The 12,924-nt window shown below is 40.1% G+C and overlaps 1 protein-coding gene across 1 annotated transcript; it reads left to right on the top strand.

The window, feature by feature from the left end:
* Positions 1–3,653: 3,653 nt before the first annotated feature.
* On the top strand, positions 3,654–11,875 carry Cbr-ipla-1 (the record flags this gene model as incomplete). The annotated part of the gene is made up of 10 exons (XM_002630021.1): positions 3,654–3,704; positions 4,273–4,395; positions 7,459–7,924; positions 8,601–8,844; positions 9,085–9,298; positions 9,470–9,738; positions 10,266–10,521; positions 10,597–10,959; positions 11,234–11,356; positions 11,732–11,875. The coding sequence occupies 10 exons, from the start codon at positions 3,654–3,656 to the stop codon at positions 11,873–11,875; spliced, it is 2,253 nt and encodes a 750-aa protein (XP_002630067.1).
* Positions 11,876–12,924: the final 1,049 nt, after the last annotated feature.

Below are 12,924 nucleotides of genomic sequence, written 5' to 3'. Positions count from 1 at the left end.
TTACTCACCGAGCGGCCTAGAAAAAAACCTCGTCCCTAAGGGCTTTCAGCGTATTTTTCGATGCGTTTTTCTCGATGAAAGAATTTTTTTTTTGAATTTTTTCTTTATTTTTATGTCAATCTACATGCATTTCTGCACATTTTGATGCAATAAAAAATTTCACCGTACACCACCTTTAATTTTTAATGGCTTTTTGAGTCAGCTTGGGTATCAGATAGATCTCGACGAGCCTCGTATTCTGGATCTAAAGATACCACCGAGAACAATTACTACGCAAAACTACCGTAATCACTCTACTAGGAGTTTCAATTTCGAGCCAATTTATCTCGGTTACTGTAACAGATATCAAAAAGTGGTTAACTGATAAAATGTGCTTGATATTATGATAAACATTTTGTCAGTTGACCACTTTTTGGTATCTTTCACAGAAATCGAGATATTTGAGCTCAAAGTTGACGGTTTGGGGCTTTTCCGAATTTCTACAATTTTCGAATAGAGGGCATAGCATATTCTGTCGTCGCCCTGCTCAACTCTGATCATTCTCTGTACACTGACTATGTTGTCTGCTGTAACACATTTTCAACAATGACATCATCACTCACTCATTGTTGTTGTTGTTTTTCTCTCTCGAAGAGAGAAAATAAGAAAAAAAGAAAGCATGAGATTGAACCAGTCAGATCAATATCTCTGTTCCATGGAAGAGGAAAATAAGGGGGGAAGAGGACTATGGACTCATTCAGAAACAACAATGAGAAGCACATGTGTTTCGTTTTGTCTTTTTTGTTTCTCGAATATTCTCTTGTCTCGTTTTTAATGACTTTAAAGGGACATGGAGTTGTCGATTTTTTTTTTGAGCGATTTTTTATGAGACGGTTGTTCATCGGAGATTTATGATTTTTTGGGATTTTTGGCTTAAAATAGTCCTGGTTGAAATTTTCAATTTTGGAGATTTCGAGTTCCCGTAGAGGTTTTAATGCCATTTTTAACGATCTTCTTCGGATTTTCGTAGTTTTTGGTTTTTCCTGGATTTTCAAATTCTGTGGTTCTCGGATAACTGACTTTTCAGATTTCGGGATTTCTCGATTTCTGAATTCTGAGTTCTGGAGCTCATGGATTCCTGGTTTCCGGGTAACCTTGATTTCAGATTACTGAAATTCTGGATTTTCAGTTTCTTGGGTTCTTGGGTTCTTATTTTCCTAGGTTCCTAGGTTATCAGAACACTGAGTTTTTGGATTTCCGAATTTCAGATCCCTTGGATTCCGGGTCACCTGGATTCTTGATTCCTAGTTTCCTAGATTCTTAGTTTCTTAGAATTCTTAGATTGCCTGGATTCCAGGTTGCTGACATTTTGGATTCCTAGATTTTTAGGCTCTTGGATTCTTAAATCACTGAATGATTGGATTTCTGAATTTCTGACGTACTGGGACTTGGATTCCTGGATTCTAGATTGCTGACATTCTGGATTCTTAGATTCTTAGGATTCTTAGATTCAGGCTCCTAGGTTATCAGATCACTGAGTTCTTGGATTTCCGAATGTCAGATCCCTTGGATTCCGGGTCACCTGGATCCTTGATTCCTAGTTTCCTAGATTCGTAGATTCCTAGATTCTAGACTTCAGCATTTCCAGACGATGTTTTTTGGGTTTCGAATTTCCAAGATGAAAAATTCTGCGTCTCTCAATTTCTCTCTATCTCTAATCCGTCAAAGAATGAATAGATGACACATAGAATTAGTCTACTCTACGCTCTGAAATTAGCTTCAATTTATTTTCTATCGGTTTTGACCAATTTTACTAGAGAAAGAAACGTTTTGGAGCGTTTTCGAAGATTTTTGGATCTATAATTCAGCCGAATTCCAGCCAATTTTTCAGTGCTTTCTGACCCGAACTTCGTCGATATTGGGCTGTTGGTCTGAATCTGTCTGTACACCTGTCGGTCCGGATGTCCTCGTGACCTCTTTTTTCGGCCTTTTTAGTCGATTTTTCAGCCGATTTTTCCCATTTATTGTTTCACACTATTTTCATATCTCTGTTCTCTATCTTCTTTTTTTCCTTTTTTTCGAGAAAAAAAAGTGAAAAAAGGCTACTTCCGATACTGTGTCGCCGTCGTTTGCACTCTCGTCGACCTTTTTTGTGTGTCATTTTTGATACTTTGATAGAAGAAGAAGAAAAATCGAGAGAGATATTGAGCGAGAGACTCCAGAGAAACAGAGCACATTATTGATAACTCGATGTTGTCCTTATCACCCATGGTGTCGAATAGGGGAAAAAGGACGTTTGTTGGGCATAGTGTTTGCTCCTTTGTCAAACTATTCTGCTTCATATTTTTACGCTTTTTGGCTGAAATTTGAAATTTTATTCTGTCGGATTTTTCTGGAAATTTCTGAGACTTTCTGGGGTCTATTCGGCTAAAAAAAACCATGGTTCTTGGTCGGAAGAGCAAGGATAGAAAGGCGAAGAGTGATGATAATGAGGTAGGCACGGTCTTTGGGTTGTTGCAAATGTGCTCTGGTGGACTCTGGAGCTTTGGCGAACTTTGGCTGTGACCGTGTAGCTCGACGGCAATCTTAGATTCTTGAATTCCTAGATTCCTAGATTCTTAGATTTTTGAAATTTTAGATTCCTGGTTTCTTAGATTCCTGGATTTTTGGATTCCTAAATTCCTGGATTGTTAGATTCGTGGATTCTTACATACCTGGAATTTTGGCCCCGCACATTTTTCAAAAGGGGCGGAGCTTAAGATAATTAAGAACTCTGGGCGGTTTTCAGTTCAAAACAAGCATCTCCACCTATTTTTATCTCCCTAGGATCGTTTTGAATTTCTAGACTTCACCCATTTTTTGCAATTGTGCGGCAGAGTTTTCGAAAATTCAGAGTATCCTCTGAACCACAGTCGGGATACAGTAATCCGGGTGAAACTCCAAGAATTTGAGATTCGAATTTTTGAATTCCTAGATTCTTGGATTCTTGGCGTTTCACTCGCGTTATTGTATCTAGACTGTGGTACACGATTCTCTGGATCCCCCGAAAACTATGCTGCACAATTGCAAAAAGTGGGCGGAGTCTGAAAATTCAAAAAAAATGACCCTAAAGAGATGAAAATTGGCGGAGATGCGAGTTTTGGACAGCGAAATTCGATTTTGAGATTATTTTCAGCTCCGCTCTCTTTTTGCAATTGTGCGGCACGGTTTTCGAAATTCCAGAGAATCCGTGGAATCACACTTTCGGTACAGTAATCAGGATGAAACGCCAAAAATCTGAAAATCGGATTCTTGATTTCCTGGATTCTTAGATTCTTAGATTCTTAGATTATGAAATTCTAAAATTCTAAAATTCTAAAATTCTAAAATTCTGAAATTCTTGGATTCTGAAATTTTGAGATTCTGATCATTTTGCAACAATTGTGTTCTCTGAATCCTTCTTCTCCTTCGTCTCCATTTTTGTCACCTCATCCATCATTAGGTTCAGCGCCATAATACCAGTTTCTGACCCCTCTCAAACGCCCCCTTTTGTAGAGGAAAAAGTGAAAATTTTGAGAGAAAAAATGAACAGATATGATCTCAAAAAAATCAGATCGATCAAAATCGAAAAAAAAATGAAAATTTTCCCACTATTCCCCCGATTCCAGGCACCTGATCCATCGGCAAAGTACTCGATGGCACAGACGAAGGACGGCGGCGATTTGTCGCGTCCCGCCGGACTACCGGTGAGTTTTTCGAATATGCAAATTGAGGTGAGTTCTTGCTGGAATTCTGGAAAGCTGAAAAAATCTGAAAAAAATGGAGATTTTTGGCTGAAAATCGGAAAAAAAATGACCCGGGTTTGGCCATTTGCAGTTGGTGGCCTAGAAAACCAAATTTTCACAAAGTTAGGTCATCAGGAGTTGTTGAGCCGGTTTCAGAGTTTGAAAAACTCAACTTTAAACATAGTTATAGCCATTTGCAGTTAGTGGCCTAAAATTCCAAGACATTGGGTTTCTAGGCCACCAACTAGAAATGGGCGTCGCTATGGCTGAAACTGAGTTTATCTGGATCTAAAGCCGGCTCAAAAACTCCCTGAAAATGCTCTTTCGCCTTTTGCGCCCTATGGCCTAACTTTTGAATAATTTGGATTTTTCTAGGCCACCACCAAATGATGGGCATGACGACTATGGCTGAAATCGGAGGTTTTCGGCTGAAATGAGTTACATTTTTCGTTCGAAAATCCTCATTTTTCCAGTTAAAAAACAATTGCTCATCTAGTAAATGCTCATTCAAAAAATCCCATTTTTCCAGAACAATGGGAATCCTTCTTCCTCGTCGTCTACAGTAATCCCACCGCCAGCTGCGAAGTCCGGACCAGCCGCCGCCTCGTCAAAAGGAACACCAGTGGCACCGTTGAGGAATCGTAGAAGAAAGGTGAGCAGGACATCCAAACAGATGGATAGACAGAGGGAAGGGCTACAAATCCCCGGAATACTGGCTGAAAAATGGCTGGAAAATGTCTGAAAAAAGGAACATCCGGATGTTCGGACACACAGACAGACTTTTTCTTTGAATTTTGCCGAAATTAGGCATCAAAAGAAAGGCGATGAAGTTTATGCCACACTGAACTTTTATCACTTTTCTTTGTTGATAAAATTTATAGCCTTGGAGTTTGTTCTTCTCTCGGTTTTAGACCCTTTTTGGCACATTTTTAATGACGAATTTCTATTTTTTTTTTTTGTTGAAAAAAACGTATTTTTATCACAATTTTGGAGCGCTGTGTTTGCTCACATTTTCCATTGACCCAATTGGGTTTTGTGACTTTTGGTTATTGAGTTTTGGAAAACTGAAAAATTGAGGAAAAGTCAGGAAGAATGATCGTGGCCTAGAAAACCAACTATTCGAAAAGTTACGCCATAAAGAAATAGAGTCTTTTCTGGCAGTGGTTGATCAGGTTTCAGGCAATTATGACTGTTTTCAGTTGGTGGTCTAGAAAACCGAATATCGGAAAAGCTAGGCTATCTGTTACAAAAGGCGAAAGAGGCTTTCCTGGCAGTTGTTAAACAGGTTTCAGATTCCAAAAAGCTCAATTTCAGCCATAGTTACACCCATTTTAGTTGGTGGCCTAGAAAACCAAATTTTGAGAAAGTTAGGCCACCAAGAAATAGAGCCTTTTCTGAGAGTGGTTGATCAGGTTTCAGACAATTATGACTATTTTCAAGAGGTGGCCTAGAAAACCGAATCTCTGAAAAAGTTAGGCCATTGATTACACGACTCGGAGAAGCCTTTTACATGTGTTATTGAACAGGTTTCAGATTCCAAGAAGCCCAATTCGGGACTATTTTTTCCAAGAAGCCCAAATGACTATTTTTAAGTGGTGGCCTAGAATTCCAAATTTTGCAAAAAGTTAGGCCACGAAGTAATAGAGCATTTCCAGGAGTCGTTGAACAGGTTTCAGATTCCAAGAAGCTCAATTTCAGCCATAGTTACACCCATTTTAAGTTGGTGGCCTAGAAAACCGAATTTCGAAAAAGTTAGGCCCCAAGAAATATTGCATTTTCTGAAAGTTTTTCATAATGTTTCAGGCATTTATGACTGTTTTAAAGTGGTGGCCTAGAAAGCCAAATCTTTGAAAAGTTGGGCCAGCAATAATTAGAGCTTTTTCCGGGAGTTTTTGAGCAGCTTTTAGATTTCGAAAATCTCAATTTTAAAGATAGTTATAGCCATTTGTATTCAGTGGCCTAGAAACCCAAAGTTTTGAAGTTCTAGGCCACCAGCTGAAAATGTTTGTAGCTCTGTTTGAAATTGAGATTTTCGAAATCCGAAACTTGCTCAAAATCTCGCTGGAAATCCTATTACGCGTTATGTAGCTTATGGTCTAACTTTTTGGCTTTCTAGGCCACCATAAATATAAGGTTTTCATATTTTAAACTCTAGTTTTTCTCTATTTTACTGATTAGCAAACATTAGTAATCGTCGGTTTCGTGCTTGTTGACCTTCTTCTTCTTCTTCTTCTTGTTCCTGTATAAGGCCAGCCAAAAAATGACGCATTTTGACATTTTTAAGGAAAAGAGAGAGGTAGAAAAAGGATGCGTCATTTTGTGTTCCTCTGCTCCTCCTTTTCTGAAAAAGAGAGTGACACTGAATGTTATGATATATACAGTTTTTTTTGTCTTCCAGAAGTTTTGGGTTTCTCTCCAAATTCGATTTTTTGAATTTTCTCATTTTTTGTCGTTTAGAACTATTCGAAAACCTCTATTCTCTATTCCAAAATCAACGTTCAGTCTTAAAAATGCTGCCGCCACCTATCATTCAAACACCACCGGACTCCCCATCAGCATATTCTCCGCCACCATCGACGCCTTCTAGTCCTCCCCATCTGACAACCAACTCTCCTTTGGATCCGAACTCTCCAAACTTTTTGAATCTCCCGCGAAAACAAATTCGCTCGAAAAGCGTGCCACATGCAAGACAAGTACTTATGGATATGGTTGATAGTACCGAGCGAAATTTGGATGGACCATTTAGAAGTATCTTGTGGCAGAAATACGTTTTGGAGAGGCCCAAGGTACTTCAAAGGGGCCTGAGCCTAAAACTAGCGAAAATCGGCCTTTCAAAATTAATAAAATGACATAAACGCATTAAAATTGGCCTTTAAAACCAAAAAGATCGTCTAAAAAGCGAGGAAAACAGCTAGAAACTCAAAAAAAAACCCTAAATCTGTCATGGCCGAATACTGGGATTCCTAGGCCACTATCAGTTTTTCTAGGCCGCTCTATACAGACCAAACTACAGATTTCCAATGTTTTATATTTTGCTTCCAACGAAAATATCTAGAAAATTGTGTTTTGGGAAAGTTGGGAGCTTTTTGACACAAGAAGGAGAATATTCTCAATTTTTAAGTGGTGGCCTAGAAAACTAAAAAGCTAGGCCATGAGTGGGAAGAGCTTTTTCTGGGAGTTTATGAGCAGGTTTCAGATTTCCTAAAGCTCAATTCCAGCTATAGTTACACCCATTTTTAGTTGGTGACCTAGAAAACCAAATCATAGCAAAGTTAGGCCATTTGTTACATACGCCGAAAGATCGTTTTCTGGGGAGTTTTTAACAAGTTCCAGATTTCGAAAAACTCAATTTTGAATAAAGTTTCACCCATTTTTAGTTGGTGGCCTAGAATTCCAAAACTTTGGGTTTCTAGGCCACCAACTGAGAATGGCTATACCTTGTTTGGAAATCGATGTCTTCTGAATCTGATTAACAACTTCTGGGAAATGTTTTTTCGGGCCGAAAAAGACTTTCGGCTTTTGTAACCGATGGCCTAACTTTTTGAAAGATTGGTTTTCTAGGCCACCAACTGAAAATAGTCATAACTATGGCTGGAAATGAGTTTTTCGAAATCTGAAAGCTGATCAACAATTGTGGCCTAACTTTCTTGATTTCTAGGTCACTAAATAGGGGTTCTAAGTACAGACTACTGTAACTCATCTTCTAATATTCCAGGTCACCGAGCTCAAGTGCTCCGAGGTTCGATGGTTCTTCCAGGAACCCAAGCAGACGGTATGGACTCCATTCAATGGGAGGGACTCGATCATGCTGGAAATCAAGTATCGCAAGGAGAAGAGAATCGATCTAGACGAAGCGATTCAGACGATTTATGACGAGACGCTGGGACACTACAAAATGGATCATCCCGAAGGTTCTGAAGACAATTCCGAAGAGAAGCCGATGGTCGTTGTGCTCAATGGACAGTACAAAGTGAATAAGGAGAACTCCAGAATCGATCCGATCTACTGGAAGGAGGACTCGAAGGAGATCAGACGAGGCACGTGGTTCTCGATGGATTATCAGCCACTGGAGATGCCGCTGTCGGATTCGATAGAGAAGAATCATTTGCAATGCTTCAGAAATCAAATGATTCCCGAGGGAACGACTGTCTTCTCGAAGTCCGAAACCAGCAATAAGCCGAGTGAGTTTCATTAGTTTTTCTGCTGAAAAACTAGGTCAAAATCGACTAGAAATGATCTGAGATTCATTTAGATCAAAAATGAGAGATCTAGATCTTTTTACCATGGTGGACTAAAAAATCATTAGTTAGGCCACCATGGTAAAATGGCCTATATAACACCCCAGGTGAATATCAAGCTTTTTCTAGGCCATTTACCACGGTGGCCTAGAAAAATCATGTTGAGAAAGTTAGGCCACCATGTTGAAATGACCTAGAAATGACCTGATATTAACCTGGTGTGTTTTCTTGGCCATTCTATATGGTGGCCTAACTTTATCAAATTTAGTTTTCTAGGCCACCGTGTTAAAATGGCCTAGAAATCACTGGCCTATAAGTGAATGTTAGGCTATTTCTAGGCCATTTACCATAGAAAAATCATGTTGAGAAAGTTAGGCCACCATGTTGAAATGACCTAGAAATAGCCTCATTTGAAACTGGTGTGTTTTCTAAGCCATTTACCATGGTGGCCTAGAAAACTCAACTTGCAAAAGTTAGGCCATCATTTTAAAATGGCCTACAGAACACCCACAGGTGAATATCAGGCTATTTATAAGCCATTTAGGCCTAGAAAAAACATGTTGAGAAAGTTAGGCCACTATGGTTTTTTTTCAATTTTCCAACGTTCCTTTTCTTGCAGTTCTCGCCGAGCTCCACGTTGACGGCTACGATGTTCGATGGAATTCGGTCATCGACATCTCACTCCATCAGAAGGGAAACGCCATCCTCCGCTACCTTTGGGCCAAAACGACACCACTCCGCCGAGGATATGAGAGAGAAGCCGACTGGAACGATGCGTCGGCTGAGATTTCACACTTGATTCTCGTAGTCCACGGCATTGGACAGAAAGGCTACGAGAATCTGATTGCTACGAACGCGAATCAGTGAGTTTTTGTTTATACTGAAAATATCCAAAATAAGCTTGAAATGGCCTAAGAAATGACCTAGAACGGACCAAAATTGAGCCTTTCAAAACGGTTTGTCTGTTTGTCCGGATGTCCAGATTTTGGAGAGGCCTTTTGAAGTCTATTTTAGGCCAATTTAGTCTTGTTTTAGGCTAGTAAAACGCTTTCAATAGGCCTTTTTAGCCGAAAATTGTCTATAACTTCCTATTTTTCTTCCAGAGTCCGTGACGGCGTCGTCAACGCCATGGAGAAGTGCTATCCAGACGAGAAGTCGCGGCCGATGTTCCTGCCGGTCGAGTGGCGATCCTCGTTGGTGCTTGATGGAGGACTCACCGACAACATCACGATTCCGAAGATGAGCAGTATGAGAGCGTCGTTGAATTCGACAGCAATGGACGTGATGTACTATCAAAGTCCACTTTTCAGAACTGAGGTGAGCAATCTGAAAAATGCCGAAAAATGAGATGAAATGGACCACTTTAAAGCGCATGGCCTAGAAATTTGGATTTCTAGGCCATCAATGGAAATTTGGTCTAATTGAGCTCAAGTTGAATGAACTTCCTGGCTCGAAAATAATCAAATCAAATTCCCTATATTTTACCAGATAGTCCGTGGTGTTGTCGCTCAGCTCAACCGCACCTACAAGCTCTTCAAGGCCAACAACCCTCAATTCAACGGCCACGTCCACATCTTTGGGCACTCTCTCGGGTCGGTGATCTGCTACGACGTGCTCACCCAATACTCTCCGCTCATGCTTTATGATAAGTATGTGACAAAGTCGATCGACGAATATTTAGAGAAGAATGATTCGGAGAACACGAAGGAAGCGAGAAAGGCGATGGAGGCGATGAAATTGGCCAGGGAGCAGTTGAGGTGAGGGCTTTGCTCAGTCCTGAGAGTCATAAAACAGGTGTCACCATTCAAAACGGTCCATTTTTAACCAAGTTACACGAATTTGTGATTGGTGGCCTAGAAATTCGGATTTCTAGGCCGCCGATCTCAAAATTGATGTATCTTGCTTAAAAATCGAGTTTTTTGAAATTTAAAGCTTGATTAAAGCTTTAAAAAGGTATCCTCTACACTTGAACAATTCATGACCTAGTATCTTCCACATTTGAGTTTTCTAGGCCACAAAATGTGGTTTTTCTAGGCCATCTAGATACAAATGAGTGTAACTATGCTCGAAATAGACGAATTTGAGATCTGAAAATTGTTTGAAGCTTTCTTAGAAATAGTTCTCTATTTCCATGTAGTTCGTGGCCTAGTTTTTTCGAAGTTTGAGTTTTTAGGCCATCCTCTAAAAGTGATTATAACTTGGCTAAATATTTAGAAATCCGAAAGCTGGCCGAAGATTTTTTTCGGAGTTCTAGGTCACCGAACTCAAAATCTCATTCTTTCAGGGAGCACATGGACGGAGGCATTCACAGGCTGTTGGTGACGAACGACGAGCAATTGAACTTCAAGGTGAAGTATCTGTTCGCCGTCGGCAGTCCTCTCGGTGTGTTCCTGACGATGCGAGGAGGAGAGTCGGCTGATTTGCTCTCAAAAGCAACGAATGTCGAGAGGATATTCAATATTTTCCACCCTTACGATCCGGTCGCCTATCGCTTGGAACCATTCTTCACGGCCGAGTATAAGCATATTCGTCCGATAAAGGTGGGACGTAGCCTAGAATAATAGATTCTTGGATTTCTAGGCCACCTAACAAAAAAACCTCTTCCATGCTTTCAGCTCTTCTCCCAAGCCGACCTTCGTGCTCGTGCTTCGTACGCCGATCTCCCACTGGACGTGTACAAGCACTATTTGAAGAAGCTGAAAAATCAGAAGAAGGCAAAAAATGGGAAAGACGACAAAGCGGCTGACGCGAAGTCCGGCGGCGACGATGAAATCGACGAGGAAGACGAGTGTGATTCCGATGAGGACGCTCGTTCCGGATGCTCATCGCCTCGATCCATGACTCCCCCCCCTCCACCGTGTGATGTGGCCGCAGCGAACAAGGAGCCGAAGGCGGTCGTCAAGAAGGGATGGTTCTCGTTTGGGTCGTCGAACAACAATCCGAAGAAGACGCAGAGTTCGGCCAGCTTGCAATCTCAGGTGAGAAGATAGCCTAGAAATCCACATCAGTGGCCTAGAAATCTCTTGCAAACTTGAAACGGTCCACTTTGAGCCAGATGGCCTAGAAATTTCAATTTCTAAAATAATTGAAATTTCTAGACCACCAAATCATGCGCTTATTGGGGTTACTAGGCTCCAGATTAGTGATTTCGAGTTCTAAAACATTCCTATGACTCGAGATCCACTATTCTGAATACCTAGGCCACACGATTCGGTTTTCTAGGCCACCAAACTCAACCAGCTCAATTTTCAGGTGCAAGCCACGTCAACCGAACACATTGAAGTTGGAAAGGAGGCAGAGGCCGAGCTACCACTCGCGGAGAGGATCCTTGGAAGTGGCGTCCGTGTTCCCCACAGAATTGATTTTCAGTTGCAGGTAAGGATGACCTAACTTTTCGGATTTCTAGACCACCAACTAAAAATTGGTCTAACTACGATCAAACGGAATGTTCTTGAAGGTGGACTACTGTAATCGAACTCTCGAGAACTAATGACCTTATTCCTGACACAGCGTGGCCTAGAAACCCAAAATTTGGATTTATAGGCCATCATTTAAAAATCGTTCTAATTTCGTTGAATCTTAGTGATTTTGAATGCGGATTACTGTAATCGAACTTTCCTGAACGCCCAAAATTAACTAAAGATTTTGTTTATGACACAACATGGCCTAAGAACCGAAAACCGGAAATTTGGATTTCTAGGCCACCATCAGTCTAAAAACCTTTTGATTTATCCCAAAATCAATTTTCAGCCCGCCCTCACCGAGAAGTCGTACTGGTCCGTGCTCAAATCCCATTTCGCCTACTGGACAAACGCCGACATGGCTCTGTTCCTTGCAAACGTGCTCTATTGCAAACCCGCCAAACCCGAAGAAGCCAAACCGACATGGGCCTAATTTGAATCGCATTTCTTTTTCTTTCCCGCCAAAACGTTTGAATTATATCGCCCCGCCCCCTCTTCTTGTCTGAAAATAGGCAATCACTTCATGTTTTATCTAATTTTCTCCCTTTTCCGACGATTAGTATTATTTTCCATCTCTATCTCGTTACTCGCTTTTCTGTCGCTTTTTTAATGGTATTTTTGAATTTCCCGCGCTGCGTTTGGTCTGTAGAAAATGCGCTCCACGGATAACATTTATCAATAGAGCGCACTTTCAATTTATTCGAATATTTTCCTTTTTGTATAATATTTATAGCATTTTTCTCCTTTCCTTCTGTGATTGTACACACCCGCAGTCTCTATCATTCACCCCCCCCCCCCCCATTCTTTTCCAGTCGAATATTCATTTTCGAAAATTCGAATTTTCAAAAAATTTTCGAAAAAAGTAATTCCGGTGTGAACCTTCCCCCAAAAACTGTCGATTTTAATTCCGGTTTTCCCCGTTTTTCAAATGTAATGTAACTATATAAATCGCATCCCCCAACCCCCATCCCTGTCCTTTGTATTAGTGAAATGAAGAAATACATTTTCGGTTACAGTAGTTCTTGCAGTCTGAGGAATTTTCAGAATTTCAGGTTTTTCAGATTTTCAGATTCCTTCGTTTGGATTTAGCAATTTTCGAAACTTCTCAAAAATTTGCATTTTGAAATTTCAACAAGAAATTTCTGAATTTTCGAATTTTCTCAAAAATTCGGAAAGTTTTGATTTTCCTTTGAAAAAAATTGATTGCAGTAATCTGTAATTTTCTGAATTTTTGAAAATTCGAGATTTTTTGAATTTTTTGAACAACCTAAAAAATAATTTGCAAACATTTCTGAATATTTGAATTTTCAGAGATTTTGAAATTTTGGAAATTAAATTTCTATATTTTCAGAATTTCAGATTTTCCGGGAATTTTGTATTTTCTTAGTTTTCTTGGAATTTTCTAAAATTCCAGATTTTCGGGTATTTCTGGAGTTTCAAACTTTTCATTTTGCTGGAATTCAAGAATTTTCGAATTTCAGA

Source organism: Caenorhabditis briggsae (genome assembly GCF_000004555.2).
Source record: "Caenorhabditis briggsae complete genome, chrII, whole genome shotgun sequence".
Lineage (NCBI taxonomy): Eukaryota > Metazoa > Nematoda > Chromadorea > Rhabditida > Rhabditidae > Caenorhabditis > Caenorhabditis briggsae.
This window is presented reverse-complemented; position numbering and strand designations above follow the sequence as displayed.